Source organism: Ursus arctos, unplaced genomic scaffold (genome assembly GCF_023065955.2).
Source record: "Ursus arctos isolate Adak ecotype North America unplaced genomic scaffold, UrsArc2.0 scaffold_24, whole genome shotgun sequence".
Classification (NCBI taxonomy): Eukaryota; Metazoa; Chordata; class Mammalia; order Carnivora; family Ursidae; genus Ursus; species Ursus arctos.
The window spans coordinates 33,615,819-33,634,274 of record NW_026622919.1 but is presented as its reverse complement, the minus strand read 5'-3'; the positions used below and the strand labels follow the sequence as shown (position 1 = coordinate 33,634,274).

The window sequence follows — 18,456 nt, the reverse complement described above, 5'->3', positions numbered from 1 at the left end:
TTTCTTAATATTTGACCAAGATATTTTAGTTTTGAAAGAATAGCTATGGGACGTTATTCCGATGCAGAGCTGTCTAGATTGTTTATTGAGTTTAAAGGTTTTATTCCAGAGTCCCTTCTGGAATATAGTTTAAGAAATGCTAATATGTATCTAGGAGTCAAAGAAACAAAACAACAAAACTGAAGTTTTAATTAAAGTGACCATATTGTTAGGCACTGAAATCAATGATAAGGGCTTGACTTCTTCTATATTTGGAGACCTCAATAATAGGAAATTTATAAAACCCTTAAAGAAGACAATAAAAGCACCATGATATCACGTGTATAGTGTTTCTGAAATAGTGACATGATACTGAACGGTCTTCTAAATCATCAAAAAAAATATGTTCAGTGTAGTTTTTGTATTAAGCATGGTTCATAATTTTCCAGTTCCTTTTAACTTTGTATCTACATAGACATGATACCTCTTCATTACTAAGAATGTTCTGTTAACCCCAACGTGTTTTCTCTTGTTTGGTCTATTCTATAATCTGTTTTGAGAATGCTGAACTAAATAAACCCTACCATGGGCATTCAGGTTGAAAGGCGACAATCCCTAGGTGGTTCTCCATAGCGAGGTCTGTCCAGAAACCACGGTGCCCAGCAGGCCTGCCTGGAAGAAAGCATGCCGTGACAGTTTCTACCCACTAGATTCTTACTCCTTCCGATGGCCTTTTCTCCCCCTGTGGTTTCGTCAGTTACTTGATATGTTTCAAAAGCCTCCCTGTTAGGGCTCAGAGGAATTAAATGAGAGACTTTTCCCCAAAGGAAGCCCTGGGATCCAAAGAAATCAGTGCTCAGATGCCCTGCGGAGAAGAACTTACCCTTACCACCACCATATTGAGCTTAGCCACACTTACTTCAATGGTGTCCTGTGCTCAGTGCAATATGTGATTTTTTTAAAAAATTATTCTAATTTATAGAGAACTCTTCATTTACATTGCCTCAATTAATCCTTGAAAGAACCCTGGTAGGAATTGTTACTTTATATCTATCCATGATTTTAAACAGGGGCATAGGGAGGTTAAGGAATTTCAGCCTGATAACCCGAGTGTTAGAGCTGGGAGTCAAATGGAAGTTTTGTAAAGCCAAATGCTGTCTTTCCACCCTGTGACACTGCCCGATTCTTTGTGATGGTAATGATCACGGCGAAAGCAGGTAATTGCTCCCTGGGCTTCTCAGTGAACAAAGGGAACTAAGTCTCTGATAAGTCATCCCCTATTGTTGCTGGTTTAGGAGATGCCGGTGCTCAGTTCCTTTTCATCCTTGCAAAGCAAAACACCCTTCCTGGGAGCTCCTTCTGGCAGGTTATCAACAGACTGAAGCCTTGAAATCTTCTGTGTCATATTTTTGTCCTGTAAACTCGCCTATATAACTGATAGCTTCATCAGTCTTCCCTTCCAACTATGTACTTCTAGTTAAAAGGCAATTTGCAGTGGGGCCTCAGAATGGGAATTTCCAGCCCAATGAGCGTTTTCTTGTTTTGTGAACTAGGTATCTTTACTGTGTTCTTAGCAGTGTGGGAGATGAGAAAATTTTGTTCCTTTCTCCATTCAAGGCGCTTTAGTTGGGAAAGATGAGGCATAAATGAATTTGAATTACTTAAAAGATGAAGAAATACCGCAAGGCATTATATGATCAATTGCGAAATTAATGGTACAGATAATAAATGCTTTGCATTCAGGGAAGGGAGAATCATCGTCTTAGAAGTGTAGCACTGAGAGGATGCTTATCAAATCCCACCGCCTTAAGAGAAGGTAAAATTCAGCGAAATTGATACACCGACTTAAATTTATATAACAAGATACTGCCATATCTAGTATTCAACTCTCCCTGACCTGTAAATACTTAGATTTTTGAGAGAGAAACAAAAGCTCACCATCGGTATTTTCAAGCTTCTGACAGGTAGCTTTTAAGCAGCGATCCATTGAGCACCCCGGTGTGTCCTGGGCATGAAGTACTAGGTACCATACTAAAGAAAAGGTCCCTGACGTAAGTAGTTTACAATCCAATGGGGTAGAAGTATTTACAGCTAATGGGCTCTAAGGTAAACTTACGCAAACGCCACACAGGAGCCTTACATATATGTAGTGCTACAGGCGCCCAGAGGTAAGGGAAGAAATCCTGTTTATGGGACTATGGCTTCTTGTAAGGGCTGTGTCTGAACGGTGGTAATTTTTGGAACGGCATTCTGTGCAAAGAGAAATGCTATGATTTACTCTCTGTTTTTTAGTGCTTTCACAATTAATTCCTGTTTTCCTTTACTCTTTCTAATCTCATGTGTTCCCCATGCCTATTTTTTCACCGTCTTAGCTGCTTGTAATGGGGTTTTGCCTTGCTAAAATCTATTTTGTTAAAAAATTGAAGTATGGTTGACATACAATGTTATATTAGTTTCAGGTGTACAACATAGTGGTTTGACAATTCTGTACATTACTCAGTGCTCCCCATGATAAGTGTAGTTACCATCTGTCACCATACAATGTTATTACAGTATCGTTGACTATATTCCCTATGCTGTACTTCCTGTGAGTTGTTTATTTTATAACTGGAAGTTTGTACCTCTTAATCCCCTTCACCTATTTCACCCATCCCCCCACCCACCTCCCTCTGGCAACCACCAGTATGTCCTCTGTATTTAAGAGTCTGTTTGTAAAACCTACTTTTTTATATTTGTTGTAACTAGAGGTTTACTCTCTCTCCTCTTTGGTATAATATGGCACTGCCTGTCTCCTCATTCTAGAAATAATTTGATTTCTCCATTGGCTTTTATCATTCATAGGAAACAACTGAATTTATGCCATGGACAAAATTCAGCATTAGCTTATTTCATTGGCTGCATCAAGCTTGACTTTTCTTTTCTCTGATCTGTCTTTTTCTGTCTTTCCTTTCTCTAACTCTAGGCTTTCTTTTTTTTTTCTTTTTTTCTTTTTTCTATTCCTCCACAGTTTTCCCATGTAATGTCTACAGTCCGGAAGATCCTTTTGATGATTCTTAGACACCAACTTCATATCTATTTACACCTGTTACGTGGAGCTGTCTTGTCCCTGGAGCGTTTTCTGTTTCTCTCTTCTTACATACTGTATTTAGGATGTAATTACCATGCTGCAAAATGGTTTGACATCAATTTGTATTTAAAAAAAAAAAAGCAATCAAGTAAAAGTTAATTTATTTTGAACAGCAATTTTGAGTCATTAATGACTGCATGGAGATTAGGTCATAATTTTCTCCCTTATTCAAATATTTATCTCTAATTTTTCTCCTGCCAAAGTCTAGAATTCCAAAGTGTCTTTCTTCAATAATTTAATTAGGCCACAAGTTTGAGGCTTAATGATGGATCCAAAAATGTATGATATGCTTGAGAGATCAAGACAGCAAATTGATTACTGTTGTAGCAAAGGTTGGCAAATGTGGGAGAGGGAGCAGGTACTGCCCTGTGCTGCAGGATCTGAGTCAGCGATCAAGGTCAGCCTCAGTTCATTAACTTCCTCTGAGGGCTTATAGTCATTGTAAATACGACTTCTCATACCTTATATTCTAATTACAATACAGTACAGTTTTGAAATGACTTATGTTCACTTCAGTAATGCCCTAGAGAGATATAGGATGTTGAAAGATCTACATATGTAAGCTAATTTCTGGTCATTTTGCCTAGTTTTCTAGTGCCTGCAAATAGAAAATCTCACCCCTCAAGATGTGTGTTAATAAATGTGTCCTCATCCATGGGCACATCAAGCAGGGGCCTGCTCTTAACCTAATTATCTAAAATGGTCATCTGTTTTAAGGGGCAGAACACAGGGATTCTCATTGGGCTCTCAGCTAATACATTATTTAAGTTGGAATGTATTTCATGCTAATTTTTAAAACCTCACTATCAAGAAACATATTTTCACAGTAATTCTAATAACCATTTCATTCCCGTGTTTAGACAATACCAGAAGTTGTTTCGACCATAAATTGCTAGTAAGCCTACTTTTAACTGACTTTTCAAGTATTTCACGTGAAGCAAGATGGTAAATCGCTTTCAACTTAACAGTTCTTATGAAATCTAGAATGAAGATAACATTTTATGTGTCCAGTCCTTTGTATAATGACTTGGTTTGGGGTTCTGCATGTGGCTAACCTAACTGTACTATGAGACAGGATTCTTTAGTTTAAGGATTTCTTAGTGTACTTTAGAAATTCTCAACACCAACCTTCATAAAGAAACACAAAATCAGAAAAACCAATATGCTTTTTCATTTGTTAATACGGATGCTAAAGACCATTTGAAAGGCAGAGTGGTATTAGTGGTAAGATCATGAATTGGTGTTTTTTAAAGCTAAGGATATTTGTGGATATCGTACAATTTTTTACTAATCTCATTTAAAATAGATTATGTTCCTTTCAATTTCTGTAAGTTGATTTTAATAAAGGTGAAATAATTAACATTCATTTTTCTAAGTATTAATTGGATATTCCATACATCGAATTTTACAAGGCCTTCAATGAATGGAGGTACCAGACTTACCCTTCCACCTGAAACAAACTGGGTATTTACATGATACAGTGGCTTTCAAGGTATTAAGTATCAGGTCGTTAATGACAGTGATCCCCAAGAGATGGGGAACAAATGAAATGAGTCCCACCATTGTACTGGCTCATTGCCAATACATATTCTGGGGAGAGGGAGATCAGGTGGAGCACAGCAGTCTCTCTGAGTGGAAAAAATGAAGCTGAGAGTTTGGGGAGGCCAAGGTGTATGGTATGCACAGGGCAGAGTACCAGAGAGGAGAGCTGCATGGATAGAGAACTCTAGAGATCTCAGAGATCTCTAGCCTTTAGCTGAATACTGCTCCGCACGTGAGAAGCTACCCAAGGCCCAGGAAAGAACCACCTAAAAAGAGGGAATAATTCACTGGAACTCACGTAGGGCTGCAAAGAAGTTTCTTTTTTTTTTTTTTTTTTTTTAAGATTTTATTTATTTATTCGACAGAGATAGAGACAGCCAGCGAGAGAGGGAACACAAGCAGGGGGAGTGGGAGAGGAAGAAGCAGGCTCCCAGCAGAGGAGCCTGATGTGGGGCTCGATCCCACAACGCCGGGATCACGCCCTGAGCCGAAGGCAGACGCTTAACCGCTGTGCCACCCAGGCGCCCCTGCAAAGAAGTTTCTATTTCCATCAGCCACAGTGGAAAATCTTATCATTTACAGGCAAATGGGGAGAATACTCAGAAAGGTTTGTCTCCACAGTGGGGCGAAATTTTTCCTAGACTCTTTTCCTAGACTGTTCCAGGCCTGCCTAACAAAGCTTAAAAGCACATCATAGGGTGTTATACGCAACTAATGAATCATTGAACTTTACATCGGAAACCGGGGATGTGCTGTATGGTGACTAACATAATATAATAAAAAAACATTAAAATAAATAAATAAAATAAAAGCACATCATAATCAGATTGCTTAGAGCCAGTGATAAAGAGAAAAACATTGTAAGCTTTTTACACTATATATGTTGTGTTATAATATTCCTTAAGGGCAAACTTTGATAAGTGCAAATATATGATAGAAACCCTAAAGTAACCACTAAAATACCAAAGATTTATATAGCTGATAAGCCAACAAATGAGATAAAAGAAATCATGAAAATAGTCAATCCAAAAGAAGTCAGAGAGGAAGAAAAAAGGAACAAAAACCGTATGGACACATAGAAAACATAGAGCAATATGGTTGACTTAAAACAAAATCATGTTAAATGTAAGTGGGCTAATACCCAATTAAAAGACATAAATTATCAGCTTGGATAAAAAAAGGAAGATTCCGGGCGCCTGGGTAGCGCAGTCGTTAAAGCGTCTGCCTTCGGCTCAGGGCGTGATCCCGGCGTTCCGGGATCGAGTCCCACATCAGGCTCCTCCGCTAGGAGCCTGCTTCTTCCTCTCCCACTCCCCCTGCTGTGTTCCCTCTCTCGCTGGCTGTCTCTCTGTCGAATAAATAAATAAAATCTTTAAAAAAAAAAAAAAAAAAAAAAGGAAGATTCCACTATATGCTACCTATCAGAAACCCACTTAAACATAAAGACGCAAATAGAATAAAAGTAAAGGTGTGGAAGTAACAATATACTATGTTAACACTAGTCAAAAGAAAACAGCAAAGTTTGTATTAATAAACAAAGTAGACTCCAGAAGAAAGAATATTAGTACAGAATAAGGGAACATGCAGAGTGTAAGGGTGTTGATTCATGAAGAGGACCTATCCGTTCTAAAGGTTTATGTGCCTGATTACAGAGCTTCAGAACCTATAAAACAAAAATGAACTGCAAACAAAATTAGGCAAATTCAGAATTATAGTTGGAGATTTCAACATCGCTCTCTCAATAATTGATGGAAGAATAGACAGAGAATCAGCAAGGACATGGAAGACTTGAGTAACACTAATAGCCAACTTAGTCTAATTGATATCTATCTGTCTATAGGTATATGTCTCTTTCACCACCACCAGCTGAACCACCTTCTTTTCAAGGCATATAGAGTATTTACTATGATAATCTGTATTCTGTACCATAAAGCAAGCCTCAATAAATTTAAAGAATTTAAATCATACAAAGTATGTTCTCTGACCATAGTGCAATTAGAAATCAATAACCACACAATATTTGGAAGAATCCTCAAATATTTGGGAACTAACACTTCTAAATAACTAATGGATCTAAGAAGAAATTTAAAAATTAGAAATTATTTTGAACTGGGTGAAAATTAAGACACAACATATCAGAATTTGTGGGATGTACTAAAGCAGTACTTAGAGGAAAATTTATAGCACTAAATGCCTATGTTAGAAAACAAAAAAGACCTCTAATCAATCATCTCAGCTCCCATCTTGATAAACTAGAATAAGGATCGAAGTGTAAATCAAATAAATAAAAACAGAAAATAGAGAAAATCAATAGAAGTTTAGTTTCTTAGTTTTGACACTAAAAGTATGGTCCCCAAAAGAAAAAAAATTGATAAAGTGAACGTCATCAAAATTAAGAACATCTGTTTTGGATTAATGGAATTAATTCCATCAGTTAATTAATGGAATGCCACACACTAGGAGAAAATGAAAGCCATACATTGGGAGAAAATATTTTCAAGTCACATATCTGATAAAAGAATATGTAAATATATAAAAATTCAAAACTCAGTAGTAAGAAAACCGCCAAAGAAAAATTGGGCAAATGATTTGAACAGATTTCACTGACGAAGAAATACAGATGGCAGATAAGTACTTGCAAAGATGATCAACATTAGTAGTCATCAGGGAATTGCGAATTAAAGCCATGAGATGCCACTACATACTTAGCAGATTGTCTAATATTGAAAACTACTGCCCATACCAAGTTTTGGCAAGCACACAGATCAGCCGGAGCTCACATACGCTATGACTGGAAAGCTAGTATCATAGAAACACTTTGGAAAACAATTTGACAGTTTCTTAAAAGATTAAACATATACCTACCATATGTCCTAGCCATTCCACTCCTAAGTATTTGACCAAGAGAAATGAAAGCATGTGTCCACCCAAAGAGTCATATATCAAAATTCAACAGTGGCTATATTTGTTGTGGCCAAGAACTGCAGACAACTCTATTGTCCTTCAAGTCAGTGGGTAAACAAATCACTTTGTCCATAAAATGGAATACTACACAGCAATAACAAGGAATGGATTTTTGATAAATGCAGTAACATGGTTGGATCTCAAATAAATAAAAGGAACCAGACCAAACGAATGCATACTGTTTCATTTATATAAAATTCTAGAAAATGCTAACAAATGTATGGTACTATAAAAACCAATGAATGGTTTCCTGGATATGTAGATGGGGTGAGGGGAGAGATGGATCACAAAGGGGCATAAGTATGAAAATCTTTGGCAATGATGGATATGTTCAGTGTCTAGATTGTAGTGATGGTTTCATAGGTTATACATATGTCAAAACATCAAATTGTCTACTTTAAATATGCACAGTTTATTGTATATTAGTTAAACTGTTAAATTTTCAAGGATGGCAATGTATACCCTCATTCTAAATTCTGTTCAACAATGCTATTTTGAGGGGGGGTTGTTTTGCTATTTTTAGATTTTTGGTTTAGTGTTCCAATTAATCTAGTAGGTCTTTCACCTGGAAGTTAAACATTATCTAGCCATTGTAGTTGCCTTCTTCCCAAACCCATCACTATTTTATTTTTTTCAAAGATTTTATTTATTTATTAGAGAGAGAGTGAAAGAGATAGCGAGCAAGAGAGTGAGAGAGAGTATGAGCAGTGGGGAGGGGCAGAGGGAGAAGCAGACTGCTGGCCGAGCAGGGAACCCGATGCAGGGCTCAGGACTTGGGTCTTGGGGCTGTATGCAGGGCTCCATCCCAGGACCCTGGATCATGACCTGAGCCACAGGCAGGCAGATGCTTAAGCAACTGAGCCACCCAGGCGCCCCAACCTATCATCACTATTTTTAATGAGAAAACCAAATCCAGGGCATTTTGATTCTGTACTTAAACCAATAAAATGGGTATATTATGAACACGTGTAATAGCTGCAAAATGGGTAATCTCTTGTCTTACATTTCTACATCCCATAATAAAATGAATATTAGACACTGTATCTCTGAATGTTTAGGTTAGTGTTTTGCTTTTGGACTCAAAAATACAGACTCAAATCCTAAACATTCAAAAAAAATTTTTTTTTCTCCCAAATTCACAGGTTCTGGCTCTCCTGTGTTTGGTTAGCTATACACACCCAGCCTGCCATCTTATTCCTTGGAAGTCCTGCTTGGACACTGTATTTTGAAATCTGTATTACAAAGTCTTTTATCCTTTTATTAGTTTAGTACTTTAAGCCTTAGACATAAGAAAGAAGACTATCAGTGAAAATCAATTGAAATGCAGTTAGATCAAGATCTGTTGCTCTAGGCAGAAGGCTTAGTTGCAGCACAATATAATCAATTAGGACCCTCCAGCTGCATACAGAGTTTTACCCAGCCAATCTCTTTTCACACGTTTCCTCCATTAGCTTGACTAGAGTCCTTTTTTTTTTTTTAATGTGAATTATGATGAATGAGATTGTTGTTATGAATAGAGAGATGGGTCATTACCCTACAGAAACCAGACTGTGCCGGCGTTTAGTGATTAGGGCTTTCTGCTCCTGCTATCAATAAAGTATAAATTTATCTGTCTCAAACTGCGATTGGGAAGCTGTAGTCATTGCTATCTAATTCATTTAACAATGTTATAATCGCAAATTGTTTTTGTTCATCTGGATCATTTACATAACTTTTAACGTAGTTGCGAGGGTGAAGCAATATAATTTTTCAAATAGCAGTGGGAAATTTGTCATGGCTTAAAATCAAATAAATATCCCTCAGGAATTAGTACTCCCAAATTTAGCAACCTGGGTATAGCCCCAAGACGTGAAAAAGTGGAAATAATGAATGAAGTTTACATATCCTACATGAAAATGCTGGAGGTTTGCAAAGCATAGAAGTGCTGTAGTTGTTAAATTCTCAAAACTAAGTGACTGCTGTTCATGGGTTTGGGTTGAGGAATTCAAGAGGTAGGAAAGACTTGTGGGATAATGTGCTAAGTGATGAGATGGGTTACAGGTAAATTGAGCCAATCAGCCTAACATCAGCATGTTTTATGGGGGGGAAAAAATCAATCCTTAGAGCCTAGGAAAGGTCCTGCTATACACTATTGAATTATAAGCAAAGATAGTTGTCTTTTTTTTTTTGCTCTTAAAATAGTATTTTATTTTGTTTTGATTTTTGTTGTTATTTTAACTTTTTCCTATTCCTGTCTTCTGTTGTCACAGAAAATGACTTTGTGTGTCTAGAATATTGTGCATACTCAGCCCTCCCAGATGTCAGTGCATGGATAGCAAAATTTCATTGTCTGCAGCCATGAGTAATTTTAACATCGTATGGAAGGGCAGGAACGGTTGCCTGATTGTGGTGGATACCAAAGAAAACCCCAGTAGAGATGCTGTTCTTGGAAGTTTAATGCTAAAGCATACCAGCCTTCGAGGTCCATTGATGAAAAGACTTTCGTGTTTTGTGCCATGAGGGTGGGGGAGGGGTGCTCAATACTAGAAGAGTCTATAAACACCAGGAGCTGTGCTCATCTTGTAGCTTTAGTAAGCTTTAATCTGTAAGCTTGATTACCTCCTAACCCTCTGTCTCTTGCCTCCCCCTTCAAGCACTGTGGGGGCTTTATGGTGGTATTAGTGGCATTTTGCCCAACATTGGCTTTAGGGAAATCATTCTACGGAGAAAGAGAAGCAGAAAGGCTGGATCTGTCTGTTGTGTGAGGTCATTAACACAAGAGTAACCTTATGAGCTCCAGAGGGTAGGCAGGATGTCTGTCCTTACTAGAAATTTGCAGGTGAAATGTCACTATCCTTCTCTTGAAGCCCAACTTGGTCCAGGCCTGGGGGCATATATCATCTGGAAGAGCTCACTTCAGATACTTTCAGCAAGATACTCAGTCATGGAGAGCCCTTCGTATTTGCTGTGATAGTTCATAAAAATATGTTTGCAAGCTCTAACTATCTAGGAATTTTTTTTTTTTTTTTTTTTAGAGACACAACTTGCATGGAGTTGCTATGGAATTAATTCTCTGTATTGAAAATATTCTAGTGTCTGAGACCAGATTCGGTGCTCCCTGGTTTGCCAAACGTCATTAAGTCATTAGTGTAGGAGACTTGTAGTGAAGGACCGATTAAAAGCTCAGAGAGGCCTTTGTACATTTTTATATTAATCCCAAGAGCTTTACAATATTCTCTCTTTTTTTTCCTAATGAGTAGTCTGAGAAGATCTATTATTTCATTTAAAAAATCTTGAAAGATAAATGAAGACAGAAAATGATTATGGCCACAGATAAGAGATCAAGCTATTCAGCCAAGCTGTAATAAATAAATACTGAGCGGATATACTGCTAGCCTGGGAGCCACTGGGTAGAAATAATGTGGTGTAAATCTGGACCCTGTTTTGTCAGAGGATGTGAGAGAAACAGTAAAAAATTGTCACGTGCCCCCAGGTATCACCAAAGAACAGGTGTGCCTTACAGGTATGAGGACACAACTCAGAAGGACTCTTAGAGCAAGTGATGGGCCTTGGTGGCAAGTCTCGACTGATGCTTGCTACCTTTATCAGGAGCACTGGTCCCATGCCGTGTGTCTGTGCAGTGGACCAAAAAGCAGCAGCCCAACCTCACAGATGGCTTTGCCCACGGTTGGCTTTGTACTTTAGGCACAGAATAAAATTATCCTAGCCAGACAGCACTTGAATTGAGGGGGACGTAAAATGACCATGGCTAGACCAAGGATAGAATATAAGCTGCATGGTGCCTCATCTTCTGTCGTTGAATTCCCAGCAGTTGGAACAGTCCCTGGCAGAAACAAATTTATAAAATTTGTTATAAAATTTTAATTAATTCATTGGCATGACTGGTGAAGGGCAAGAGATGATTAGATCTGGGCCTGAATCCATGCTTCTGTGATAAAGCCTAGAACACTGCAGGCCCACTGGTGGTGGTCAAAGGAAGGATGCTAAGCAGCTCAGAACAAAGTATGGAATTGCCAGGAGACCATGCGGACCGCAGCTCAGAACTAAGAAGCTACTCATTGTTGCTGGTTACGTTCGCTTTGAACCTTTGCTCAACCATTTATGGATCAGTACACCCAGAAACAGTCTTTTGTGTACTGATGCAACCCGAAAAGTTAACTATTCTAATCATTTCCTTATGATCTAAAGTAATTTTTTCTTTCTCTTTGGGAAAAAAATCTGCATATTGGTGTTTCTTTTTGAGTAGCTTTGCGATAACAAAGCAGGGAGTTACAGTATGAAGTCAGCGAAGATCACCTTCCTACTGCTGGTCTGAGACACTGCTTCCTCAAGTCGTGCTGTTTGCTCAGAGAGAGGGGATCCGTTGTGGGAATAGACTACACATCCATTGGCTTGCAACGATGCCTCGAGAGATGAATGAAATTTTGGAAAGAGTTGCAGGGCATAATTGAGAGGATGAAGGAAAGAAAAAAAAAGGATATGAAGAGTGAAATATGAAGTAGAAGGAAAGGACAAGTGCTCAGTTAATTTGCTTCCTTATAACCCTTAAGAATGAATCCTTGCTCGCACCCCCAGTTGTAGGTAGTTATTGATCTGTATTGGTCTTTTCCGGATATTTCCTATGAATGGAATCATACAACGCGTAGGCTTATGAGTTCGGATTATTCGCGTGTCTTTGAGGTCCATCCATGTTGTTCAATATAGAAGTTCTTTGTTTCCTTAACATTAAAAAATTTTTTTTAAATGTTATTAAGTTTTTAATTTTAATTCCCGTATAGCTAACATACAGTGTTATATTAGTCTCAGGTGTATAATATAGTGATTCAGTAATTCGGTACTCCATGCTCATCATGGTCCCTTAACTTTTTGAGATGTTCTTCTTGTGGCTGTGGACCCCATTCATGTCAGCTTTCTTGGCCTTTATCTTGGCTTGACTCTTTGGGCTGTGTGCTGAACACCAACATATGCTGGTACTTTCAGTGTCATTTTAGAGGGAAAGGAGACTGGGGTTTTTGGTTTTGTTTTTGTTTTAATGAACTCACCCTTCCCATGTGTTCATTCTAATTGTGACTTGTTGAAGGAAATGTTTCCTTAATAGAAGAACCTTTTGAGGTCCTCCTACTCTTCAAGTATTAAATGTCATGTAAAATTTTTTGCTATTATACTATTCCATTAAGACATTTCCTTTATTTAAAAAGTTATAGTTTCTTGCTTTTGGAAAACGTTACTTATTTGCACATTTACGTATTTCATGTGTCAGTGGCCAAGATGTTCATGATAGAAAAACTCATTGTCAAGAGCCTCATAAGAACAAAGGCTTAAACCTGGTCTTAACTGTGGTTTTTAGACAAATGTGTTTTCTTTTTTTCCCCCCAAGTTTATTTTATTTTTTTAGTAATCTCTACACCCAACATGGGGCTTGAACCCACGACTCTGAGATCAAGAGTCACATGCTCTACGCACTGAGCCTACCAGGCGCGCCTAGACAAACGTGTTTTCAGTGTGTTGTTTCATATTAGTAACAGCTTTCTCCTTGGAGCGACTGGGTGGCTCAGTCGGTTAAGCATCTGCCTTCAGCTCTAGTCATGATCTCAGGGTCTTGCGATAGAGCCCTGGGTCCAGCTCCCTGTTCAGTGGGGAGTCTGCTTTTCCGTCTCCCTCTTCCTTTGCCCTTCCCCTCTGCCCTTAACCCCCTCACCACTTGTCTCCCTTGCTCTCTTGCTCTCTCTTGTTCTCTTTCTCTCTCGTGTGCTCTCTCTCTCAAATAAATACAATCTTTAAAAAAAAAGATCTTTCTCCTTATTGTTGTAGTTAAAATAAATATATTATTTTAATTTAAATCTTTAAAATATATTATTTTAATTTATATGATGCTTCAAGCTGAGTATTATACAGCAGAGGACTTACAAAAATACCATAAACACATGTTTGTTTTTTTTCAACATGAGGTTTGCTAAGATTAATAATAATTAAAAAGTAATTTACCCCTGGGAAGTCACAGGTAAGGTTGTATATAAAAATTAATTCTAAATGGGATCATAAATCTAAAGTAAGAGCTAAACCTGTAAACCTTTGAGAAGAAAAGAAATAGCATTTATTTTTATTCTTGATTAAGCAGAGATTTTTAGATGCGATTCAAAACCCGAACCAGAAAAACTAATTGATACTAAGTCAAAATTGTAAATACTTGCCCTTGGAAGACCATTGTTAAGAAAATGATAAGGCGGGGGGCGCCTGGGTGGCGCAGTCGTTAAAGCGTCTGCCTTCGGCTCAGGGCGTGATCCTGGCGTTCCGGGATCGAGTCCCACATCGGGCTCCTCCGCTGGGAGCCTGCTTCTTCCTCTCTCACTCGCCTGCTGTGTTCCCTCTCTCGCTGGCTGTCTCTCTGTCACATAAATAAATAAAATCTTTAAAAAAAAAAAAAAAAAAAAAGAAAATGATAAGGCGGGACACCTGGGTGGTTCAGTTGGTTAAGCTTCATTTCAGTTCAGGTCATGATCTCTGGGTGCTGGGTTTGAGCCCCTTGTCAGGCTCCAGGCTCAGCGGGGGTCTGCTTGGGGATTCCCACTCTCCCCCCCCCCCCGCATGCTCTCTCTCCCCAAAATAATCAATCAATCTTCAAAAAAAATGAAAAGGCAAGCTACAGGCTGGAAGAAAATCTTTGCAGAACATAAACATTTGGTCCTCTTATTCACGGATTCTGTATTTGCGAGTTCACCTACTTACTAAAATTTATTTGTAACCCCGAATCAATACTCATTTGCTGTGCTTTCATGGGCAGATAGGGGTAAAGCTGCAAAACATTTCAGTTGTCTGACATGCACTTTCCCAGCTGACTTCAAATAATGCAACACTTGCTCTGCCTTCTTGTTCCAACTCTTCGTGCTATGGGTAAGTGTCCTTTTTCTGATCTGCTTAGTGGCACACTCTTTGCATTTTTGTGCTTTTTGCTGGTGATGTTGTGGTTTAAAACAACACCCAAACACAGTGCTGAAGTGTTGTCTAGTGTTCCTAAGTGCAAGAAGGCTGCAGTGTGCCTTCTGGAAAAAATGGTATGTTACCTAAACTTAGTTCAGGTATGAGTTATAGTTCTGTTGGCCATGAGTACAATGTTAATGAATTAACAATACAATACATATTGAAAAAGAAGAGGAATTCATTGATCAGTACATGAGACATGAGACTGCCCTGGGAAATGCTAGAGTAACATCGATAGTGCCTGGTAAAGCTACCGAAAAGATGGAAAAACAGCTAAACTTGTGGATTTAGGAGATGACAACTGATAAAAATTGAGGTGGACAATATTGTTAAAAAGTCGTTTGCCCCCAGGGAGTCAGAGATAACGTTATATAAAAATTAATTCTAAATGGTATCTAAATCTCAAGTAAGAGCTAAAACTGAAAAGAACTTTATGGTCATGTTACCCAGGGGCAGGAAAACCTTTTAGTCATTTTGACTAGTGCTGGCTGGCTTGCATATTTCAGAGGACAGTAGAGCACAAAAATGCTAAATTTGTAATCAAGGCAGGTTCTGCAGATTAGAAGGTTACAGAAGAATTTAGGAAAGTACTAGGAAAAAGGTTAAGTAGATGAGCAGGTTTTCAATGCTTTTTTTTTAATTAAAGTGTAATTGACATGCAATATCGTATAAGCTCCAGGTGTATATCATAGTAGTTCAGTATTTTAATATATGATGAAATGATCCCCTCAATAAGTCTAGTTACCACCTGTCACCATACAAAGTTACTACAGTATTATTCTCCCTGTACTTTACATCTCCATAATTCTTTATTTTATAACTGGAAGTTTGTACCTCTTAACCCCTTTCACCTATTTCACCTGCCCCCCTTCATCCCGTCTGGTAACCAGCAGTTTGTTTACTGTACCTGTGAGTCTGTTTCTGTTTTGTTTCGTTTTTTGTTTTGTTTTTAGATTCCATATATAAGTGAAACCCTACACTGTTTTTCTCTGTCTGACTTATTTCAAATAACATAGTACCTTCTAAGTTCATCTGTGTTGTCACAAATGGCATTCTTTTTTATGGCTGAGTCATATTCAGATAGATAGATAGATAGATAGATAGATAGATAGATAGATGAATATATAATATTATAATTATTAACATATTTATATATATGTATATATATCCCCTTTATCCATTCATCTATCTGTGGACACTTAGATTGCTTCTATATCTTGGCTATTATAAATAATGCTGTAATGAACATAAGTGTGCATATATGTCTTCAGATTGGTGTTTTCATTTTCTTTGGATAAATACCCAGAAGTAGAATTGGTAGATTATATAGTAGTTTTATTTTTAACTTCTCGAGGACCCTCCATACTGTTTTCCATAGTGGCTGCACCAGTTTGCGTTCCCACCAATCATGTACGAGGGTTCCCTCTTCTCTATATCCTCACCAACACTTGTTATTTTTTGTCTTTTTAATAATTGCTTATCTGACAGGTATGAAGTGATATCTTGTGATTTTGATTTGCACTTCTCTGATATTTAGTGATGTTGAGTACCTTTTTATTTGCCTGTTGGCCATGGCCATTCAGTGCTTTTGAGACCCGTTTTCAATGCTGATGAAACATTGGCAAATGAACCATATAATGTGAATGGCATTTTATTTAATGAGAATATTGTGACCAGAAGCTCACGGGAACCTTGCTGTGTTTTTCCCTTAGGAAATTTCAGTATTCACTTATTCAGTGTTCAGGTGACTTTTTGGAATGTGTTAAGTCCCACAAACAACAAGAATTTACTCTATTTGATAAAGGAATCATGTACAAAATATGTAAAGAACTCTTATAACTCAATAATGAGAAACACAATTCAAAGTGTGAGCAAACAGACTTCACCAAAGAAGATAAAAACGTGGCAAATATATGAAAAGATGCTCTGACATTAGACATGAGGGAAATGATACTATATACTATGAGAACGGCTAAAAGTTAAAAGACTAATAATCCCAAGTGTTAATGAGGATGTAGAGAAACTGCAGAACCCTTATATATTAGTGTTGGAAATGCAGAATTGTAGAGCCACTTGATAAAAGAGTTTGGTAGGTTCTTATAAACATACATGCACCATATGATTCCATTAGTCCACTCATAGGTATTTACCCAAGAGAAATGAAAACATATGTTTATTCAAAGACTTGTACTCAAATGTTCATTGCAGCTTCTTTCATAATAGCCAAAACCTTGAAACAAACCAAATGTTCATCAGTTTGTGAAGAGACAAAAAAACCCAAAAAACTGTGCTCCGTCCCTGCTTAGCAGTAAAAGGGACTACTGATTGATACATGCGGCAGCATGGATGAATTGCAAAAGCGTTAGGTTAAGTTAAAAAAGACAGACATAAAACACACAGTGCATGATTCCATTTATATGAAATTCTAGAAAAGGCAAAACTATAGGGATAGAATGCAAATCAGTGATTGGCAGGGGCCAGGAGTTGGGGGGCAAGGATTGACTTCGAAGGGGGCGTGTGCAGACTTTCTGGAGTGTTGGAAATACTCCATATCTTGACTGTGGTGATGGATTACATATTGTATACCCTTAAAAAAAAAAAAAAAAAAAAACCTCATCAAACTCAACACTTAAAATTGGTAAGTTTAATTGAAGGTAAATTAATGCCCCTCGCAAGCTAATTAAAACAACAGCAACAACAAAACTTACCGGAAACTATAAGGCCCAGCATAATAAAACTGTGCCAACTTTTTTCAATGAAAATAAAAGTTTTATTGTATTTGCATTTATAGGTCTTTAGCACAACAAAAGCTACTACTGGGGGGGGGGAGTTATCTCCATATAAGCCAGTAAAAATTAAAATTTTTCTTTCTTTGAATAGCTAATGGGCTAATGGTTTAAATACTTACCCATATTCTACTATGTGCTTCTCTTCCATGACCATGCTGTGACCTCTGAAAACAAAAGTTAGAGATCGGAAGTAACTAACTGACAATTACAGTGGTTGATACACTCCAGTTTAAATAGAAGTGTCCTCGGTTAAAATATGGTTCATTCATCGGTCAAACTGTCCTTATTTCCTTTAATTGAATTAAGATGGACAAATGAGAGATGTGTGCAAGACAGAAAAAAAATCCTTTCACAAATCACTGTTATCCTCCCTTTGAGTGTAAAACGAATCAATTAAAAGCATGTCAAAGCATCTTTCACTCATGAACAACTTTAAAGCAGAAAACATTTTACAAAAATAAAAATTTGAGTGAGAAGTGGAGAGAAAGTGGTTGCTTTTTACAGTTAAACATAATTTTATCTCTGAGAACTGTAGATTACATTACTTTATATGCTCGTGTTTGGTTACAATTATAACTGTGCTCAAAAGCCTTCATTTTTTCATTTTATCTTCAAGTTGGAAATACTGTATAAGAAGAAAAGAGAAAATAGAAGAAAATAGTCAATTCACAATTGTATATACAGTTTGGTTCCATCCGTACATTTACTACATAGCATTCCTGGCGGAGAGGTGTGGGGGTAGGATGGAGGGTGAAATGTGATTCCTATTTTCCACCTAAGAGGCAGCTACTTTGAAAAATGTAGTGTCCTTACTCTTTCTATTCCATTAAATTATTATTTATTTGTGCTACATCTTACATGTGGCTCCATATACATTCTATAAAGTCATTTTTAACCTGTGTATTAAGGTTAATTTTATTAAAATTAGTTATCTGCCCCTATATTTTACCTCTCTTTTTCACTAGCCTACCCATGCAAATCTATACTGCTTAACTCCGAGCCTGCTTCCTGTTTGGAATTCATATCTTTTCATACTTAAATATGTTTTTTCCTGCTCTCTGAATTTGGTTATAGATA

General features: G+C 37.5%; 1 protein-coding gene across 20 annotated transcripts in view; it reads left to right on the top strand.

Annotated features, from left to right (window-relative positions):
* The window catches only part of BCAS3 (BCAS3 microtubule associated cell migration factor), a 578,553-nt gene that overhangs the window by 390,177 nt on the left and 169,920 nt on the right, over positions 1 to 18,456 (top strand). Inside the window, exon 24 of one of the 20 annotated variants that reach the window (XM_057317877.1) lies at positions 2,987 to 4,470. The exons of the other annotated variants lie outside the window; for them this stretch is intronic. Coding sequence (XP_057173860.1) covers positions 2,987 to 3,036 — 50 coding nt within the window. The 3' untranslated portion in view covers positions 3,037 to 4,470. Of the gene's footprint in view, positions 1 to 2,986; positions 4,471 to 18,456 lie in introns of those variants that run through there. 20 annotated transcript variants of the gene reach the window in all.